Source organism: Cucurbita pepo, chromosome LG06 (assembly GCF_002806865.2).
Source record: "Cucurbita pepo subsp. pepo cultivar mu-cu-16 chromosome LG06, ASM280686v2, whole genome shotgun sequence".
NCBI classification, from domain to species: Eukaryota; Viridiplantae; Streptophyta; class Magnoliopsida; order Cucurbitales; family Cucurbitaceae; genus Cucurbita; species Cucurbita pepo.
The window spans coordinates 1-20401 of NC_036643.1; the positions used below are offsets into that span (position 1 = coordinate 1).

At 41.3% G+C, this 20401-nt stretch overlaps 5 protein-coding genes, 1 long non-coding RNA gene and 1 pseudogene across 8 annotated transcripts; 3 read left to right on the forward strand and 4 right to left on the reverse strand.

Annotated features, from left to right (window-relative positions):
- Nucleotides 1-172: 172 nt before the first annotated feature.
- LOC111796578 (protein PIN-LIKES 3-like) lies at nucleotides 173-3004 on the forward strand. Of its 3 annotated transcripts, none has more exons than XM_023679265.1 (10): nucleotides 173-495; nucleotides 578-657; nucleotides 1037-1161; nucleotides 1264-1385; nucleotides 1495-1731; nucleotides 1832-1912; nucleotides 1992-2092; nucleotides 2201-2253; nucleotides 2343-2534; nucleotides 2615-3004. In XM_023679265.1, the coding sequence occupies exons 1-10, from the start codon at nucleotides 361-363 to the stop codon at nucleotides 2737-2739; spliced, it is 1251 nt and encodes a 416-aa protein (XP_023535033.1). In that variant the 5' UTR covers nucleotides 173-360; the 3' UTR covers nucleotides 2740-3004. The 3 variants fall into 3 exon arrangements, with proteins under 3 accessions (XP_023535033.1, XP_023535032.1, XP_023535031.1); XM_023679264.1 differs by lacking the exon at nucleotides 173-495 and adding an exon at nucleotides 884-951 and having other exon boundaries at nucleotides 528-589; XM_023679263.1 differs by lacking the exons at nucleotides 173-495; nucleotides 578-657 and adding an exon at nucleotides 852-951.
- Nucleotides 3005-3814: 810 nt separating this feature from the next.
- On the forward strand, nucleotides 3815-10215 carry LOC111797353 (annotated as a pseudogene).
- Nucleotides 10216-10282: 67 nt separating this feature from the next.
- Nucleotides 10283-12953, reverse strand: LOC111797352 (short-chain dehydrogenase/reductase family 42E member 1-like). Its single transcript, XM_023680340.1, has 5 exons — nucleotides 12589-12953; nucleotides 11946-12288; nucleotides 11445-11716; nucleotides 11135-11331; nucleotides 10283-10911 (listed from the first exon to the last, which is right to left on the reverse strand). Exons 1-5 carry the CDS (start codon nucleotides 12776-12778, stop codon nucleotides 10477-10479), a joined length of 1437 nt encoding a protein of 478 aa, XP_023536108.1. The 5' UTR covers nucleotides 12779-12953; the 3' UTR covers nucleotides 10283-10476.
- A 1004-nt stretch (nucleotides 12954-13957) lies between these two features.
- Nucleotides 13958-15239, reverse strand: LOC111797239 (heavy metal-associated isoprenylated plant protein 44-like). Its single transcript, XM_023680193.1, has 4 exons — nucleotides 15151-15239; nucleotides 14513-15039; nucleotides 14354-14426; nucleotides 13958-14273 (listed from the first exon to the last, which is right to left on the reverse strand). The coding sequence occupies exons 2-4, from the start codon at nucleotides 14516-14518 to the stop codon at nucleotides 14086-14088; spliced, it is 267 nt and encodes an 88-aa protein (XP_023535961.1). The 5' UTR covers nucleotides 14519-15039; nucleotides 15151-15239; the 3' UTR covers nucleotides 13958-14085.
- Nucleotides 15122-17471, forward strand: LOC111797238 (probable inorganic phosphate transporter 1-9). Its single transcript, XM_023680192.1, has 2 exons — nucleotides 15122-16020; nucleotides 16342-17471. The coding sequence occupies exons 1-2, from the start codon at nucleotides 15335-15337 to the stop codon at nucleotides 17282-17284; spliced, it is 1629 nt and encodes a 542-aa protein (XP_023535960.1). The 5' UTR covers nucleotides 15122-15334; the 3' UTR covers nucleotides 17285-17471.
- Nucleotides 17472-18000: 529 nt separating this feature from the next.
- On the reverse strand, nucleotides 18001-19449 carry LOC111797240. Its single transcript, XR_002815502.1, has 2 exons — nucleotides 19193-19449; nucleotides 18001-18203 (listed from the first exon to the last, which is right to left on the reverse strand). It is a non-coding gene; the product is annotated as an uncharacterized LOC111797240 (long non-coding RNA).
- A 538-nt stretch (nucleotides 19450-19987) lies between these two features.
- On the reverse strand, nucleotides 19988-20390 carry LOC111796868. Its single transcript, XM_023679656.1, has one exon. The coding sequence runs from the start codon at nucleotides 20314-20316 to the stop codon at nucleotides 20035-20037; it is 282 nt and encodes a 93-aa protein (XP_023535424.1). The 5' UTR covers nucleotides 20317-20390; the 3' UTR covers nucleotides 19988-20034.
- Nucleotides 20391-20401: the final 11 nt, after the last annotated feature.

Below are 20401 nucleotides of genomic sequence, written 5' to 3' on the forward strand. Positions count from 1 at the left end.
AAATAAAGAAATAAATAAATAAAAATAATTATAAAAATAGTAATAATAAAGAAGAGGAAAAAGAAAAAGAAAAAGAAAATGGAAAAGGAATCTACGGAAACTTTCGAAACGTGGCAGAAGAAACGTGGAGATTTGACACAGTTAAGGTGTCTTTTCTTTTTTAAGGAGCGAGAAACTTGTCCACGCTTTTTCAGCGTGAAGGTTTGATCCTTGTAGTGGACGACACCAGCTTCCGATCTGCTTCTTAAACCAATACCACCATACTTTTTTCGACAAATCCCTCCACCATTCCCTTCTTCCTTCTCCTCAATCTTGTTGCGTTCAATCTTTCACCCCCACACCAACCCTGCAACCCCAGCCATGAACTTCCTCAGCCTCTTCATTGCCGCTTCCATTCCCGTTCTCAAAGTGCTTCTCATTACAGCGCTTGGCTCTTACCTGGCTCTCCCACACATCAACATCTTGGGCCCCGACGCCAGAAAGTATTTGAATGAAGTTAGCACTTCTATTCCCTTTTCCTTTCCCTTTCCTCCCTCTTATCTTTCCTCTTCCTCGATTCATGCTTTCTTTTCCACAGGTCACTTTTTATGTCTTCAATCCCGCGCTCGTCTCCTCCAACCTTGCCGAAACTATTACATATCACAGCATGGTCAAGATGTTTGTGTTCCTGGAAATGATTTCAGATTTGAATTTCACACATCTGTGGCTCCTCAAAATTGAATGCTCTGTTGTGTTTGCACAGGTGGTTCATGCCTTTTAACATCCTCATAACTTTCGTAGTGGGATCTCTATTTGGTTGGATTGTGATCCAATTGACCAACCCACCTCCTCATCTCCGGGGNTTCCTCGATTCATGCTTTCTTTTCCACAGGTCACTTTTTATGTCTTCAATCCCGCGCTCGTCTCCTCCAACCTTGCCGAAACTATTACATATCACAGCATGGTCAAGATGTTTGTGTTCCTGGAAATGATTTCAGATTTGAATTTCACACATCTGTGGCTCCTCAAAATTGAATGCTCTGTTGTGTTTGCACAGGTGGTTCATGCCTTTTAACATCCTCATAACTTTCGTAGTGGGATCTCTATTTGGTTGGATTGTGATCCAATTGACCAACCCACCTCCTCATCTCCGGGGTCTCATCCTCGGGTGCTGCTCCGCTGGTACAACTCCCCTCCCCCACTTCCCTTGTTTCGCATCATATTCTCTGTTTCAACCTAAACCCGTAAACCCACGGGGTTTTGCTTTTCTTCATGATTGAACAGGAAACTTGGGCAACATTTTTCTGATTATATTACCCGCGGTTTGTAAAGAAAAGGGAAGCCCGTTTGGGGCCTCCGACGTCTGCACCACTTATGGATTGGCTTATGCTTCACTTTCAATGGCGGTGTGTTCCCTTCAAATCGTTCTATTTTCATATTTTCATATGTTGTGAGGCTTTGCGTAATTGCTTGTTTATTAACTTAACTCTAAGCTCCTTTGGTGATGCATTTCAGATAGGAGCCATTTTTTTATGGTCATTTGTATACAATATTGTTCGAGTGTCTTCAAGGAGGCCCGCCGCTGATCCCAGGTTTAATGACTTGCCCATCAGTGCTAGATGCTCCGAAGCCTCGTTGATAGAGGAGCCATTGATTCACAATCAATCACTTGATGATGATGATGATTCTTCTCAGAAATTATTAGTTTTGGAGGACGATGAAGTCATCTTCTCTTCGGAAGCGAAACATGAGGTGTTCTTTGGAATGTTTCTTCTTGCCCATCATTGCTTTCGTTCTCATTTTAACATTTTGGAGTCAAGTAATATAACACGTTATACAAATGCAATGGCAGGTTTCTGCTGCAGTCAGAATAAGGACATTCATTGAATCGCTTAATTTGAAAGCATTGTTTGCCCCTTCAACAACTGGAGCGGTATGTGGTGACATGAACTGAGTATTCATATCTGATATAAACATTCCAACATACTCATCATGCTCTTGTCTCTATACAGATTGCTGGCTTTGTGATTGGCCTCATCCCTCAACTTCGAAACTTGTTGATCGGTGCGGATGCGCCTCTGCGTGTGATCGATGACTCGGCTGCCTTGTTGGGGTATCAAATTTTCTTGAAGCAATGTTATGCTCTCTAGTAGCATTGTAAGCAGAACACCCAATATTCATCTTTTAGTTTGAGGATTTTAAATGCTCCTTGTGACTGCAGAGATGGAGCCATTCCAACTGTGACACTAATCGTAGGAGGGAACCTTCTAAGAGGTACAACAACTGAAGTATATGAATATAAACCAGCTATAGTCTCAAAACTGGAAGAGGGAATATTATGCATTGTTTTGGTGAATGTCCAGGTTTGCGAGGATCGGATTCGGAGTTGAAGAAATCCATCGTCGTCGGTATTGTTTTCGTTCGTTATGTTGCACTGCCTCTGACCGGAATTTTGATTGTGAGAGGAGCTGCAAACTTTGGTTGGGTGGGAACCGATCCCTTGTATCTGTTTGTTCTTCTGCTTCAATTTGCAGTCCCCCCTGCAATGAACATTGGTAAAAAAAACATAAGACTCTGCCTGTTGGCTGTGAATTGTGTATGTTCTTATTGAAAACCAATGGTATTTTGCATTCAGGAACAATCACTCAATTGTTCGGAGCAGGAGAGGCAGAATGCTCCGTTATTATGCTATGGACATACGCCTTAGCTTCAGTTTCACTCACACTTTGGTCCACCTTCTTCATGTGGCTCGTGGGTTGATCGATTCTCCATCAACAACGGCAACAAAACTTCATCAAACTTTTGTCCTCAGCATCTTACGCCATGTCCACCAGAAATGTAAGAGCTACTTAGAGATAGGCAGCATGCGGGTATAGTAAGTAGGCTCTTTACAACAAACCTTTTTGTGGTTACATTTATTCATTCATTCATTTATAAGTAATAAAAGTTACTTTACATTACAAAGCTTTTAGTATTTATAGGGCCTAAAATATAAAACTCTCGAGGACATCACACACAAACAAAAGAGAGCAATGCCCCACACCACTCATCATCAGCATCTCAGCTATTTTGTTTAATGAATTTAATAAGTTTTTAGTGGCAGTGGTTGTTGATTCTTTCATGGGTAATGTCGTTAAAAAGTCTGTGGGTGTTGATTCTATCTACAAAATAAACATTTGTTAATGGGCACATTAGTGGATTGTGGGACAATTGTAGATATGTCTTGTTCAACATCAGCATATCCCCCGTGTTTTGAGCGGTTCAAGTTTTGCAATCCCAGTACCTCCCCTTCTAGGTCTTTAATTTTTGACCAATTCACAATCCCAGCCACGGAAAACGGTTAGGATCTCAATGTGTTCTTTTGTGCAAGCAAATCTAAGAAATTAAAAGTTGCATCAGATCTTATCGGAGTTGGATTCAATCTCGTCTAAACATTTTTCATTTCATACCAATTCAATTGTCATAGCAAGTTTGTCTTTCTCAACTTATCGGAGTTGGATAAAACTAATTTATTAGGTCGGTGAGATTTGAATTTTGAATCTTTATAATTTTTTTTTATCAAATTACATATTTATATTTATAGGAGTTTATAAAAAAAAATAAAAGTCTCTAATTTTCTTTTGAAAGGGAATAGACTTACTCTTATAATATATATTCATTTTTAAAAAATAAGAATATTTGTAATTTATAAAATTGAATTTGATTGGTGGGTGTGAGCTTCAGTTTTGTGCCTATAGTCTACTCTTAAGTGCTACAATCTTGCCGGTCGCCTTCTCCCTTGCCCGGTAAACTTAGTTCCTTCTCAAGCTTCTTGAACGCATCCATGACTGAAACGAAAAAGGAATCTGTAGAAGCTTTAAAATCTTGTTAACGGTGGTTCCTTCCCAAGTTCTCCAAGTTTTCGTGCTTACCATTTGCGTTTCTTTTGAAGACGGCCGGTTCAATATGGATTTATGTTCATTTTTTGTTTGGTGAGGTATGTTGTGCGCCGAAAGCGGAACAAATGTACTCTCAACACCAAAGTTATTCAAGACATACAATATGACACTCAAAACTTATGATTTCAACAGCAGAAAGAATGACATTATATAGCCTTCTGTTAAACCTAAAGATAAACTAACAAGCCAAAAAAAGACCTTGAGAATAGGTCTTGGTCCTAGAGAATAGGGCGTTCAACAATCTCCACCTTGTCATAAGATCTCCAAGTTGATAGCTAATTTGGTTGCTACCATGTCAACACACTACTCCCTTCCGACGTTGATGAAATCTAAACAATGCCAGAACTTTTCACGAGTGATAACCTTTGTCAACATATCAGCAGGGTTATCAGCTGTTCCAATTTTTAATAACCGAATATCCCCTTTGCTAATAATTTCTCGAATAAAGTGAAAACGGACATCAATGTGTTTTGTACGAGCATGATGGACTTGATTTTTTGACAAGCAAATAGCGCTCTGGCTATCACAAAATACATCTATATGTTCCTGCAAAATACCCAAGTCATTGATCAAACCATGCATCCAAATAGCTTCTTTAAAAGCTTCTGTTACTGCCATATACTCTGCTTCAGTGGTAGACAATGCAACAGTAGACTGCAATGTTGAACGCCAACAAACAGGTCCACCAGCCATAGTAAATAAATAACCCGTAGTAGATCGTCGCTTATCCAAATCACCAGCATAATCAGAATCCACATAACCAGCTACACGATTGTCAAGATTAAACATTTCTTGTTTTTGAAACTTAATACCAACATCAATAGTGCCAAGAATGTACCTAAGAATCCATTTTACAGCCTGCCAATGCTCTTTACCAGGATTATGCATATAACGACTCACCATGCTTACTGCGTGTGAAAGATCAGGTCGAGTACACACCATAGCATACATCAACGCACCAACAGCATTTGTATAAGGAATGTTCTCCATATACCTTTTGTCATCATCAGAACTTGGACACATGGAAGCACTAAGCTTGAAATGAGGAGCAAGTGGAGTACTAACGGGTTTGGTTGAATTATTCAAACTAAATCTTGACAATACCTTGCGTAGATATTGAGACTGAGTCAACCAGACTGTACCTTTTTTCCGATCTCGCTCTATCTCCATTCCAAGTATTTTCTTTGCATTGCCTAAGTCTTTCATTTCAAATGTTTTAGAAAGCTCATCTTTGAGCTTATCAATCTCCATCTGTCTCTTTGAAGCAATTAACATATCATCAACATATAAGAGCAAATAGATAAACGATCCATCATCGAGACACCGATAATACACACAATGGTCAAATTGACTATGAGTATACATATGCTCTACCATGAAATGATCAAACCTTTTATACCATTGGCGAGGGGATTGCTTCAGCCCATACAAAGATTTCTTCAATCTGCATACTAAATGTTGCTGTCCAACTACTTGGAAACCAACTGGTTGCGCCATATATATTTCTTCTTCCAAATCTCCATGCAAAAAAGCAGTTTTTACATCAAGTTGTGCAAGCTCAAGATTAAATTGAGCAACCAAAGCCAACAAAATTCGAATGGAAGAATGTTTTACCACAGGTGAGAAAATTTCATTGTAATCAATACCTTCCTTTTGTGCGTAACCTTTAGCCACAAGTCGAGCCTTATAACGTATACCAGAAGAGTCTTCCTTTTTTGCAAAAACCCATTTACAACCAATTTCCTTCTTACCTTTTGGAAGTGGTACCAAATCCCAAGTTTGATTTATCTCCAATGATGCTATCTCCTGATTCACAGCCTCTTGCCAGTGTAAGCTATCCGGGCTCTGAATAGCATCTTTGTAGCTGTTAGGAACTCCATCAATCAAAGAGAAAGCATATGCTATCGTATCATCAAACCTTGCAGGTTTTCGAATTACTCTTCGTGGTCTATTCTTGGCGATTGACTCAGGTTCCTCCACTCTTTCATTCACAAGGCTTTGCTCCTCAAGACTTTGCTCTTTTTGTTCTAAGACATCAAAGTTATTATTTACCTGATCAATAGGTTCTTCGGTAGGAGCAACCACATCAGGAGAGAACACCACCTTCTCCACCTGCTTCAATGCCTCGTCATTATTTTCAATTTTCTGCAAAAACATTCCAGACTCATCGAATGTCACATCTCGACTATTAACAATTTTACTTGTTTCTGGACACCATAACCTATAGCCCTTCACACCTTTGCTAAAGCCCATAAACTTGGCTTTTTTTGCTCTAGGATCCAGTTTTGAGTTTGTCACATGATAATAAGCAGGACACCCAAACACATGCAATTTATCATAATCACTAACAGGACTACCTGACCATACCTCAAGCGGAGTTCTCCCACCGTTTCCAGAAACAGGTAAACGATTCACCAAGTGAACTGCATAACTGAGAGCCTCAGCCCAAAATGCCTTACTCAATCCTGCTTGAGACAATATGCATCGAACCTTCTCTATTAATGTCTGGTTCATTCTCTCAGCAACTCCATTTTGTTGTGGCTTACCAGGAACAGTGAAGTGTCGAACGATCCCTTCATCTCGGCATACTTTAAGGAATGGATCATAAGTATATTCTCCCCCGTTGTCTGATCTCAGCTTTTTGATTTTCCTATCCGTCTGATTCTCTACCATTTTCTTCCACTCTAGGAAGATTTGGAGAACCTCGTTTTTGTGCCTCATGGGATACATCCAAACTCTCTTCGAGTAGTCATCAATAAAGGTGACAAACCACCTCTTTCCTCCCAATGAGACATTCTTTGTGGGACCCCATACATCGGTGTGAACATAATCCAAAATACCCTTTGTTTGGTGTATAGCTGTACCAAACTTCACATTTTTTTGTTTACCAAATATACAATGTTCACAGAAATCAATTTTTCCAGTTGTGGCACCCTTAAGGACTCCTTGGTTCACCAATGTCTGAAGCGCCTTCTCACCAGCATGCCCGAGTCGCATGTGCCATAATTTCGATATGTCTTGTTCTTTCGAACTTGCCATAGCAGCATGCCCAATTATTGTGGTTCCGTTGAGGTAGTATATGCTACCTCTTCTAGTTCCTGTAATTGCCACCAAAGCTCCACGAGCTACTTTCAAATTCCCTCCTTCCAAAATGATGCGATAACCACTCGCATCCAAAACGCCAAGTGAAATCAAGTTTTTCTTCAAGTCAGGAACATACCTCACATCTTTGAGTTTTCGTATAACCCCATCAAACATCTTGATTTGTACTGAGCCGATTCCCATTATCTTGCAAGTACTATCATTGCCCATATAGACAACTCCACCATTGAACTTTTTGAAGTCCAAAAACATCTCTTTGTTGGGACACATATGATAGGAGCACCCAGAATCAAGAATCCATTCAATGGTTTGGCTGGCTGATAGGGAGATTGTCAAGGCATCATCTGTATCAGTGTCGTCATCTTTAACCACATTGGACTTCGACCCCTTCTCTTTTAAGATCGAACAATCTTTTTTCCAATGGCCTTTCTGTCGACAATATGCACACTCATTTTTATCAAGTTTTCTCCAATTATCAGATCTACCTCTCGACTTTAATCGAGACTCTCCACATTCGTTCCTTTTCCAGGTAGAAGTTCTTCCATGAGCAGTGAGAACATTTGAGCTAGAGCTTTGATACGTCTCCTTTTCCTTCTTTCGCATCTCATTGTTTATTAAGGCATTTGAAACATCTTCAAAATCAATATTAGTGATTCCATGTAGTAGGGTTGTTACTAAAAACTCGTAGGATTCCGGCAAAGAGTTTAATAACAACAACGCCTTGTCCTCGTCATCAATCTTAACATCAAGATTGAGCAAATCAGTGATGATTTTGTTAAAATCATCCAAATGCTCAGCCATTGAGATACCTTCCTTGTAGTCAAAACGGAAGAGTTTCTTCTTCAAATAGAGTTTATTTTCCACACTCTTCTTCATATATTTCGCTTCAAGCTTGTCCCATAATTCTTTCGCCATGGTAACCTTCATAAATGGATATTTCTGATCCTTGCCAAGACAGGATCGAATAATTCCACAGGCTTGCCGATTTAATTTTGTCCATTCTGCTTCTGTCATGTCTTCAGGCATCTCCTCTTGGAGAGAAACATCGAGGTCTTGCATGACCAGCAAATCGCTAACTTCGCCTCGCCAAACACCAAAATTATTGGTTCCATCAAATTTTTCTACTTCGAGATTGGAACTCCACACTCTCGATCCACGTCGTGATGGTTCGGCCATTTGCAATAATTAATCTGGATGTAACTCAAAAACACAATTCTTGAAAACTGATTTTCAAGAGAATAAACACGATTGTGAGCACGTCTAATGGTCGATGAGGCCCAAACTTTCACAATACCCCCAAATACCACAATAAGGCTCTGATACCACTTGTTGTGCGCCGAAAGCGGAACAAATGTACTCACAACACCAAAGTTACTCAAGACATACAATATGACACTCAAAACTTGATGATTTCAACAGCAGAAAGAATGGCATTATATAGCCTTCTGCTAAACCTAAAGATAAACTAACAAGCCAAAAAAAGACCTTGAGAATAGGTCTTGGTCCTAGAGAATAGGGCTTATGACAGTGTTCAACAAGGTATTGGGTCTTCTTTGTATCCAACTTTAGTTCCGGCGAAGGAGAACAATGTCGGATACCGGAGTAATGATCAGCCGCAAACCCTTCAACATGGGTCTCCAGATGAGTTCAGTACAATCGCAACAGCCGGTTTTGCCGGGCATGCATTCGCCCTTTGGCACCGACGGCCTGTACAACCCCGCTGCCGCCGCCTCTCCCACCTACCAGCCCTCCATCGTCGGAGTTACTGGTAATGCTGGTGCCGGTGAATCTGCCCGTGAAGGTTTCGTTGACATGAATGCGCAAGGCGAGCCTGTAAAGAGGAAGAGAGGGAGGCCTAGGAAGTATGACCATATGACCCAGATGGCAGTATGGCGCTGCCTCCTGCAGTTCCCTCTGCCGTCGCAACTCAGTCCAGTGGAGGTTTTTCTCCTCCTCCCACCTCCGTGCCAAATTGTTTGAAGAAAGCCAGAGGGAGACCCCTGGCTCTACCAACAAGAAGCAGGGTGATACTCTGGGTAACTTACTTATTCCGCATCCCTTCGTAATTAATTGGCGTCTAGTGTTGGTACTTAACTGATTCTGGTTCTTGATATCTAAGATAGTTGCATTGTGTTCGTCCACATTGCTTTCTCTATCACTTTGGTCATCCATATCACTTTCATCATTGATTTGCATGTACAGAACTTTCAAAATCTTTAGCCTCTGCTGCAAATGTAGTTAAAATTGGGTGTCTTCCCTTTTAATGCAGAGTTCTTATTCTTGGGGGCTCGATTTGGACTCTAATATTGTGATTACAGCTTGAAATATTGTACAGTTGTAATTGTAGAGTCATCAGGAGTTGGATTTACCCCACATGTCATCACCGTGGAAGCTGGAGAGGTTCATATTTTTGTGTGTTTTACTTTGCTGAAATTGAATAGTTGAGTGAGAATAAGAAGACGTAAATGTTTTCCAGGATGTCTGTTCGAAAATAATGTCATTTTCCCAGAATGGGCCTTGAGCTGTTTGTATCCTTACAGCAAATGGTGCAATATCCAATGTGACTCCAATATCCAATAGTGTCCCCATCTTCATGCCTGTAAATAGACCTTCTTCTTTCCTTTTCTTAAACCAGATGGAATTTATGTGTTGTACAGGGGCGATTTGAGATTTTGTCTCTATCTGGGTCATATCTCTTCTCCGAGAATGACGGTCAGCGGAGTCGAACTGGAGGTCTGAGTGTTTCATTATCTGGACCAGACGGTAGAGTATTAGGTGGTGGGGTGGCTGGTCTTCTAACGGCTGCAACTCCTGTTCAGGTACATTAACTTTCCCCATGAGAGCGTTCATATACATCTTTTATAGCCCTATGTATGGTGTTATTAGAATGCTTTTCATTGTTACTATCGGATTACCAGGTAGTCATGGGGAGCTTCATCACTGATGGGGGGCACAAGGAGTTGAGGCAAGCAGACCAAATAGAACAGCCGCCTTTTACTGCACCCCATAAACTTGCTCCCATCCGTGCTGGAATGACGGGAACTAGCAGCAGCCCGCCATCACTGGGTACTCTCAGTGAATCCTCGGGAGGGCCTGGGAGTCCATTTAATCACAGTGCTGGAGCCTGCAATAATAACACCGTATCTTGGATGTGAAACTCGAGGTTGCTTCGTTAACTCACTTGATTTGTTAACATGGCGGGGGCTAACATGGAATCTGGTGTTCTGTTGTCTAATGTTACTCTAGTTCCAGTTTGAGTTGGCTTGGAAAGAACAGACGCGCAATAGTTGTGTTTTGTTTTGATAGTGATGGCATTACAAATCAAATGATGTGTTCATTTCAATTATTGCGCTACTACTTTGATGCTAAATAGTCTCAAAGAGAGAGTATTATTACAAACAGGACTTTTCTTCTTCAGCTATCTCTCGTTTGCTAACAACACATAGGGACTGCCCCTTTAACTCCTTGCTCTTTTCAACAATAAGCGCAAGGAGAAGAAGCCTAAAGCAAAAGTCTGCCAAAACCATCCCCTTGAGTTAGCAGGATCCACCTTTCTGGCTAAGAACCATGCATAAGTACCCTCACCAACATGCAGTAGAAAGGCTATAAGAAACACCATTCTCACCACTTGAATTGACCTAAAGAAGAAAAGGCTGATGCCTTTGAAAAATGGAACAGGTCCTACGTCTGGAAGGAAAGCAGCACAAAACATGATGCTCATTCCGACAACACAGAACAGCCACGCATATATTGTTGGCCCATCGAGACTCTTCCTTTTTCTCTCCTGCCAATATGAGATGGTCGCAGCCATGCCCTCCTTTGGTGTCACCATTGGTACATACCCCAGCTCCTCCCTGGCTTTAAGATACGAGAAATAATTACTCACGCCAACCTGCACGATATATGCAAACTAATTAGGATTCAGAGGAGTTCATTAGGAATTCAGCATGGAAGCATTCTCCACATTATTAAGGAGCATTATAGAGATGGTGAAGGAAAGAACGATTTGACCGTGTAATTGTTCCGCAAAATTTGGTTGCAATTAGATGTCAAAACATTCAGCAAGACCATTTGCATTTGCAGGTGCAACAGTAAACAAAAATAATAGTAATAACCTTGTAAATCTCAGGAGGAAGCATCAGGGGATGTGGAAGCCACCATCTATCGAGCCATGGATATAATATTGTGTACAATACAGCAAAAAATTTCCCCAAGAGAAGAGCTTTAGGAACAGGCAGGTAAGAATTTGGCAAGTCATAACCTAAGCTATTGAGCAGAGGCTTCATAAATTCGTAAGAATTAACTGGACAACCTGATGCAAATAGAGAGATTGTCTAGTGATGGAAACAAAACAGCACCATATTGAAGCAAACTACATAGGATGGAGGGGAGGGCTGTGAAAAGTAAGGAAGGGTGCAGAGCTACCATCTGATACATAATATGGCTGGCCAGCAGCTACTGGGGCTCCTCCTTTAAGGGGAATGTCGTCCAAAAGCCCCACGCATGCCAATATCAAAGCCAGCACGAGATTATCCACATAGATCCAGTCAGTTTTAGCACTTGGCTTCCCAACCCTAAAGTGTAGCAAGCCTAACTTTGCCAAGGAGACCAACCTAGGAAAATGCCTCTCTTCCCCTGGTCCGTAGATAGCACAAGAACGTATAGCACAGGTGTAAAGACATTTGCCATTCCTGTTCCTACAAATGAAAAGCACGAGCAAGAAAATAATGGCATGGGCATTGTAAAAATGCAATGACAACTTGGATGGATGCTATAAGTTTTATTTAATCAAATTTTCATTTTTCCTTTCGCAAATCCTCAGTCACATCAGAAGATATCCTAACGACTGCACCAAGAGCAATCCCAATACCATGGAAGTTACGAAGATAGCTATATATCCATATATATCCTAGAAAATTGACTTACTTTAAGGGGCGTCCGTTGGTCTTCAAAACTAACTGTTCTGCAATGGATTTACTTCGAGCATATGCATCAACATGATCATCAATTGGGAAATAAGGTAATCCCTCATTGCCATTAACAATCTCTTGACCTCCAAACACTACATTATACGTGCTCATATAAACGAGCCGCCTAACGCCGTACTCCAGGCAAGCATCCAAGACATGGCATGTTCCATTAATATTAACCTCATCGATGCGACCAACTTGAAGCATTTCTTTCCCCGACAATCCATATGCCGCCAGGTGGAATACACAATCAGCACCACGAACAGCTCTTTCCACATCCTTTTTACAGGTAACATCCCCTACATGACTGCAAGAGTTAACATCGAGAGAAGCCTAGTGTGTTGTACTCAAGTTTACTTTTAATTACTACTAGAGAGATTGCAGCAGATACGCATTACTGAATATGCAAATCATCGAAAATTCCGACAAGACCGTTCTAGGGGAAAGGAATGAAAGCCATAAAAAGATTTCAATAGAGACAAGTAGCGCCAGGATGATCGAAGTGCATGCGTACAGATGAAAGATTATAGTCGCGCCTCCAAGGCTAATCGCAAAACAAACAGTAAAAGAGGGGGACCTAATTGCAGAAAGGAATGAACCTTGGATGATTTTGACTCCGTGAATCTTGAGGTCGTCGGACCAAGGAGAAGCTGGTCGGAGGTCAAAGGCTCGGACCTGGAGAGCACCTCTACGGACAAGCTCTAAGCAGAGGGCGGAGCCGACGAAGCCCAATGCGCCGGTAACAACGAAGGTGTTGGCTTCAATGCCTTCATTGGCGCTCAAATGCATCTCGTGAGATCGAAATTTGGAGTAATTACAGACAGTATCAGCGACTTTGACAAAATCTCAGAGAAAACCAAGTCTTCCAGAGAATTTAAGATCCAGCCTATTTCGTTTTAACTCAAAACTGGTTTGGCGTTAAAAATTAAGTTTCTGAAAGTATCCATACAATTTTTGGACTTTAAAAATTTTCATTTTAAGTAATGATTATTTATTTATTTATTTATTTATGATATTTGTAGATTTGTTCATATAACTGGATTCAACTCAACTAAATCGATTAGGGGGCAAAATTTTACATGGTTAATTGACTTTTTTTTTTCTTTTCAATGTAGGGCGTATGGGAGGAGTTTCGCAAATTTTGAAATTTCTTAAGACCCAAACTCGAACAAAAAAAGCATCACGCTTCTTAAGTAAGTGCCACCTCGGAACCTTGAATTTTGTTATGTTCATGAAAATATGATGTAAGAAGCATGAAATGAGTTGATTTGATGTATATAAGAGCACATTAAATGAAATAATGCATGTTTATCAAGAAATGAACTGTCGAGCTATGATTTGATCTAAATTTAGAGTATATAAACATGTTATAGGAAACTTATTCTCAAAAGTTTGAGTATGAAATGACTTGAGATGACACATGTTGAATGCTATTATACATGTTTAGTGGACTTGATAGTCAGAGATCTGGATGACTATGGAACCGACATAATTTACTGTTTATAGTAATCTATGGGGTTACTTAGGAAATTTACTAGTTAGCATTCTTATAGCGAACCTATCGTGAATAGCAGGAGTACACAGTTGTACCTTGAAGTTGACCGATCTTTAGACTCTTGATTTTTGTTCATACATATGAGTTAGCGATTACACGAGAACGGTACTCGATTGTGAGGGATTTAGATAACTATATAACCGAGTTATTTTATTGTTGATAGTACTTAGTGGGGAGTTCTTGTAAGTTGTCAGTTTGTTTCTTTTGTGTAAACCTACCACGAGTGGCAGAAGTCCAGAGTAGTACCTTTGAGATTTAGTTGAATTTTAGAATGCATAAAACTTATGAGTGTAGTATTGGGGTAGCGCCTTGAGAACTTAGAGCCATGATGATGAAAGAGACTAGCAGAAATGACTAACCAAGGACCTTACAGAAGCTTAGAAAAATTGGAGTGGGGAAGGTTGATATAGAAGTAAGAATAAACGTAATCATATTAAAGAAAAGATAAATACAAGTGTGTTTGGTGTGATGCTCCTACAACCAAAAAATGAAATAGAAAGAGAGGCAAAACATAAAAGCAAAAGGAAAAAAAGGTAAAGGTCTAGAAGAAGAAGGATGTGTAGGGGCAGAATCTGAAGGCTCCATAGGCACTAAGGAGCTCGTTTTGGGGGGACCAGAAGTCGGCTTTCAGACCACCTCTCCTAATCGCTTTCAGTATCTTGTTCCGGTGAATGTAGCTCCTCACCGCCACCTTCTGCCTGCCTGCGTCCACCTCCACCTTCTCCACCCCTGCTCATCATTAACATTCACATTATTAACATTCACAGTCCTTCAATTCCTCTTCCTCCTCCTCTCCCTTTTCCCTTTACCTTTCAACTTCGACAGGCTCTTTCTCAGCCTCTTCTCGTGGATTCCGACCATCTCCACTTTCAACTCCACTGTCTGGTACACCGCCCAAACACATTATTAACTCTCCTCACATAATAATAATAATATATAACACTAATCTACATGGATTAAATGGTTACCTCCATGGAAGTGGATGCCTCGAGGAAACAGAGCAAACAAATGGTGGGTTCAAGAGCTGAAGTGCGGAGGAGAAGCGGGGGGGAGGGCAGAAGAGTATATATATATATATATATATATATATAGTACACTCAGGCTTCAGCAGAACAAAATGGGGCCAACTCCAATCTTTGCTTTTTCCCAAAGAAACCGACAGACAGAGAACCAAATTACGAGAAGATTCAAGGATCCCCTGTTCTGTCCTGTTCCGTTCTCAAATCAAAGCTATGCTGAAAAGAGCATTTGGTCACATCCTAGCCATCCATTCGGATCAAAAACCCCATCTTTACCTTTATAAAAAAAAAAGGAGACGGAGTCCCCCTGTTCGCAAGTTTGGTATTTTTAGTCTCTGCCTCGTCGATGCCGCATCCTTTTCTTTGGCTTATCTAGAAAGAAATGTCCGACACAGATTCGGAGCAGAGGAGAACCTTAGTCTTCACGAATTTTCAGACACTGGAATCTTCGTTATTTCCAATCCCTTTATCCATTTCTTTCAAAACATAAAAACATATATTAACAGTTTGTAAATGGAAGAAGATGGATATGAAATGCTAGTTTGAAAAAGTCAAATTAAACTAAATAATTTAATTTATTATTATACCCAACAGTCTGAGGGATCAAGGCAGGGAAGAAATGCTCCCCGATTCGCATATTCAAGGTATCTGGAAACCCTTCAAAGCTTCGTCTTCCTCAATAGTCCACGCTCCCATCAAATCAAATCAAACACAACCTTCCTCTTCATCTCATCCTCTTTGATTTCCGCCATTGAAATCTCAATCCTAACCATGGGCCTCAAAGTGCTCTCCGCTCTCGACACTGCCAAAACCCAATTGTACCATTTCAAGGCCATCGTCATCGCCGGGATGGGCCTCTTCACCGACGCCTACGATCTCTTCAGCATCACTCCCGTTATGACCCTCGTCGGACGTGTGTACTACCAGGACAAACACTACGAGATTCCCGCCGCCGTCAAATCCGCTATGCTGGCCGTCGCCCTTCTCGGCACCGCCACGGGTCAAGTGGTGTTCGGCATACTCGGAGATCGAGTGGGACGACGGCGCGTGTACGGACTCGCATTGGCGCTGATGGTGCTGAGTTCCATCGGATGTGGGTTCTCAATCTGCACCACAAGGAGCTGCGTCCTTGTCAGCCTAGGGTTCTTCAGGTTCCTTCTGGGACTGGGAATTGGGGGAGATTACCCATTGTCGGCGACCATAATGTCGGAGTTCGCCAACAAGAAGACACGTGGGGCGTTCATAGCGGCGGTGTTCTCGATGCAGGGATTCGGGATCTTGGCCAGCTCCACGGTGACCATGATCGTGTGCTCCATATTCGATCGGGCCTCCAATTACCCACCCAGTAATCATACCCCCATGGGGGCGGATATTGCTTGGAGGTTGATTCTCCTGCTCGGCGCTCTTCCGGCGGCGATGACTTATTACTGGCGAATGATGATGCCGGAAACCGCCAGGTCAATTCCTTTTTGTTTTCCTCCTTTTCTGAAGTTTGTGTGGAAATTATCGGAGCAACCAAATTGAGCGGTTGACTTTCTTGGTCTTAAAAATAATTCTCAAGAGTAGGTGTTTCTTGATGCAATAATCAATAATCAATCATCATAATTTAGTATTTTAAAAATCCTTTTCCACAAATTAAAAAATTTCAATTTAATTTCTTATTATTTTATTATTGGAGCAATGGAATTTTAGAACAAGAATTGAGCTTCTAAGAAATAAAAATGGCTGATTTTCAAAGAAATTCCATCTTCAAATGCCCAAATTTGATTGGATGACAGATACACAGCTCTGGTTGAGCGGAATGTGGCACAAGCGGCGAAGGACATGGAGAAGGTGTTGGATGTGTCGTTGGCTGATATCACCGAGGACAGCCCTGTTTCCCCTCCCACTCCAAATTTCCCCTTCTTTTCCAACGAATTTCTCCGTCGCCACGGCCGCGACCTTCTCTCCTGCGCCGCCGCTTGGTTCCTCGTCGACGTTGTGTTCTACAGCAGCAACCTCTTCCAATCCAGAATCTACACCCAATTCCTTCCCCCAAAACTCACCCGCAACGTCTACCAAGACGCCTTCAACGAAGCCAAACTCCAAGCCATCGTGGCCGTCTGTTCCACCATTCCTGGCTACTGGGTCTCCGTCTATTTCATCGACCGACTCGGCCGAGTCAAAATCCAAATCATGGGCTTTCTCTTCATGGGCATTGGCTATTTCGCCATCGCCATTCCCTACAACAGATACTGGGACTCCGATCACAAATTTGGCTTCATGGTAATCTACTGCCTCACATTCTTCTTCTCAAACTTCGGCCCCAACACCACCACTTTCATTCTCCCTGCCGAGCTCTTTCCCGCCAGGTTCAGATCCACCTGCCATGGAATCTCCGGCGCGGCTGGCAAAATCGGGGCCATCATCGGGGCCGTGGGGTTCCTTTGGGCTTCGCACGACCGGTCGGATAATGGAATTGGGATGCAGGCGTCGCTGATAATACTTGGTGGGGCGAGTCTGGTGGGAGTGGCGGTGACGTATTTGTTCACCAGAGAGACCACCGGAAGGTCGTTGGAAGAGAACGAGAAGGAAGATGAGTACGCTGGAGTTTGGTTTATAAGGTTGTTTCTCCACAATAATACTGCTTCTGCTTCCTCCCGTCTGTCTGTTGGTGAACACGAGGACATGTCGTCACGTTCAACCGCCAACTCCATTCGAAGTAGTACACCGATCCATTAGAGATGAGTTTCGTTTGATGTAAACGAGTGGCGTGCAGCTTTTGGTTTTGGATTCCATGTATTTAATTTGTTACCCAAATGCAAGTATAATAGATAGAGGGAGAAGTACAAAAGTATTAATACTCATTTTTGTGAAGGCAGCTCTAAGCTTGGCTTTCAGTTTAAGACTGTTATAATTGTTTGTGTTCAACACACAATGTTACATCCCTACAACATCAACGTCGTCCATGCCCATGGAGAATCTTGGCCTTCAGATGCTTAGACGTTTTTTGAACAACTTTTAGCCTGCTTTTGTTCAAAAAATTCATCACAGTTCAAAAGATTTCTAGGGAATATAATTTCAACATAATCTCATATTGCAAAACCCAGGGTGAGGTGAGGCCCCAAATTCATCACAACCAGACATTAACACCTCTATCCTCCATCATTTTCAACACTCCCAGTCACGTAAATCTGGAAATTTTGTTTCAATTCAGCAGTGGACAGGACCAAAGGGTTGGTACTATATGGACTGTGTGAATGAAAATGAGTTGTTCTGATAGTGGGATTTCTTCATAGCCACCATTTTATAACTGTAAAATTTTCATACGAGCACATAACATTTACAGGCATGTATCTCATATAGTTCCCACTTCCATCTCATGCTTCAGTCTCCACTTTCACGGCCATGTTATCCCAGAAACTTTCTTCAAAATTTATTAAGGGAACGAAAAGAAAGATAAGAACAGGAAATTTATACTTCCCATTTTGAATATTCTTCAAGGAAACAAATTATTATTTTTTTTTCTCCGAAGATGAAGCCACAAAAGTAAAACAAACTACGAGTTATTGAGAGATGATGATAATAAGTCCAGTACACACCATTATCAACATAAGAGGAATACAACTCTGCAAATGCAAGCCTACATGATCAGACGGTCCTGCATAACAAGAGAACAGAAAATCAACACCAGAGCTCATAATACTCATATAGCATTCTAACGCGATTCCAAACATTTTTTCTGCAAAATAAAGCCATAGTCTGAAACCCATGCGTCGAGGTATCAAGAAATTATGATGTAGCAAAGATTGTAAATTTCAAAGTCCATGGGCATGGATGTTAGGAATCACAACCCTCCACAATGGTATGATATTGTCCACTTTGAGCATAAGCTCTCGTGGCTTTGCTTTGGGCTTCCCAAAAGGCCTAATACCAATGGAGATAGTATTCCTTGCATATAAAGCCATGATCATTCCCTAAATTAGCCAAGGTGGGATTCACTCTCAACAATCCTCAACAATGGATGGCTGGTGTTTAGGAAATTTTCTTTAACATGTGCGCAGTGTGTCCAGGGGTTTACCATCGAGAATAAGCAACCTCACGTTCAAGCAATAGAGGCATAATCAATGATGAAGCTAGGGAGATCAACTACTAATATGCCCATTAAATGGCTGGTCATCTAGATGATGATCCTAGAAAAACAAAAAGTCTGCAAAGTTGGATCTAATAAGGCCTACTTTCATCCATTCTAAACCTAGTTTATTCGGTCTAATTTCTCGCAAAGTCAAAACAGAGTTATCAAGAAAAGATTCGATTAGAAGTTACGCAGAGAAGGGCAAAAAATGTAGAGACAAGTTCAAATACGTTTTGTATACCTCAATCACCACGACGAGGGAAGTATAAGCACACGTTTCTTAGCTACGGAAATCACGAAAACAAGTACAATCCATCAATTATGATCATTATCAATTTCGTAACAATGTTATCAGATACACGAAACATCAATTGCTGATTGCAACCACACCAAACATTTATTCAAATAGAAGGGAACACGTTCGTTGACATATAATATGCAGCATTCAGGTAAAATCATCTATCAATATCTTATAAAAAAACTCAGAATAAGGATGAAAATTGAAAAGCGCTGACCCTAAGGGATGACAGATCGAGACGAACCGAACAGGTGGGGGAAAGTGTCCTATTTGGATGACTTATCGTCATTCTTGTAATAAACGTAATCGGGAGGAGAGTAAACGAGAGCAGCGGCCATGGCTGCCGGCAGAACAGCGTACTTGGCGAACAGAGCGAGTTTCCTCACCAGCGGCTCTCCTCTCATCAGCGCCATTTTTCTGCAGATTTCACCGAAAGGAATCTTCCAATAATTGAAGTATGTATCCAGTTGGGAGTTGGTGCATTACACTATATACGCCGCCAGCCCACAGTATCGCACTCTTGTATACCGGTCAGGCCCATTCACACAAATTCGAGCCTTAACCACGGCCCGCATTCTAAGATTCCTTGTAGTTTATGGGCCTTAAGTAGCAGTCACCCAGGCCGGCCCATTTTGCTGCCATGGTTTTTTTTCGATTCTTTTTATTATATTTAATTGTTAAAATGTTACTTTTTGAAATATTTTTTATTTACTAAATTCATTCATAATGTCACACCTTACCTGTTCTAGGACCCTAATTACGAGACCCTACCCTCCCTTTTTCATAAACTTTCAAGCTCATGGCAACAAGGATGAGGAGAAACCCGATATTTTGAATATAATATATGATACAATTGGTATCCTACAAGAACAAGCTTGCCTTTTGCTGCAGCCATGTTGTTGAGATACGAAGAAGAAGAAGAAGAATGAGATAAAAAAAAAAAAAAAAAAAAAAAAAAAAAAAAAAAAAAAAAAAAAAAAAAAAAAAAAANAAAAAAAAAAAAAAAAAAAAAAAAAAAAAAAAAAAAAAAAGTGAAAATGGGTGGCATGGCTGAGGCGATCAGGAGAGAAGGCCATGGTTGGTGACGAAGTCAATGGTGGCGGGCTTCACCTCCGGGAAGCCGCTGCCGGACAAGGTGGGTGCGTCAGTACCGCCGCCCTGGTTGGGCTTGGGCTCAAGATGCCCCTCCGCCCCATACCCTTTTCTTTTGTACTCCTCCAAGTCTTTGTATTTCACGTACGGACTGCTCTCCAATGGCAGCAATTCTTCCACAGAAGCCTTCTCTTCCTTCTCCCGCACCAATTGCTGCTGCTGTTGCTGCTCCTCTTCGCTATTCGACATTTTTCTATCTCTCTCTCTCTCTATCTGAACACGCCCTTTTTTTCACCTCTTACTTATATGTGACTCCTTCAGAAAAACAAGCAGC

Coding starts and splice junctions, on each gene's coding strand:
- LOC111797238 (XM_023680192.1), top strand. CDS start 15,335: ATGGGCCTCAAAGTGCTCTCCGCTCTCGACACTGCCAAAACCCAATTG. Junction 16,021..16,341: donor ATGATGCCGGAAACCGCCAG/GTCAATTCCTTT, acceptor ATTGGATGACAG/ATACACAGCTCTGGTTGAGC.
- LOC111797239 (XM_023680193.1), bottom strand. Junction 14,274..14,353: donor GAGCCTGTCGAAGTTGAAAG/GTAAAGGGAAAA, acceptor AATGATGAGCAG/GGGTGGAGAAGGTGGAGGTG.
- LOC111796868 (XM_023679656.1), bottom strand. CDS start 20,316: ATGTCGAATAGCGAAGAGGAGCAGCAACAGCAGCAGCAATTGGTGCGG.
- LOC111796578 (XM_023679265.1), top strand. CDS start 361: ATGAACTTCCTCAGCCTCTTCATTGCCGCTTCCATTCCCGTTCTCAAA. Junction 1,162..1,263: donor CCTCGGGTGCTGCTCCGCTG/GTACAACTCCCC, acceptor ATGATTGAACAG/GAAACTTGGGCAACATTTTT. Junction 1,732..1,831: donor CTTCGGAAGCGAAACATGAG/GTGTTCTTTGGA, acceptor ATGCAATGGCAG/GTTTCTGCTGCAGTCAGAAT.
- LOC111797352 (XM_023680340.1), bottom strand. CDS start 12,778: ATGCATTTGAGCGCCAATGAAGGCATTGAAGCCAACACCTTCGTTGTT. Junction 12,289..12,588: donor CGGAGTCAAAATCATCCAAG/GTTCATTCCTTT, acceptor GCAGTCATGTAG/GGGATGTTACCTGTAAAAAG. Junction 10,912..11,134: donor TTCCTCCTGAGATTTACAAG/GTTATTACTATT, acceptor TATATCGTGCAG/GTTGGCGTGAGTAATTATTT.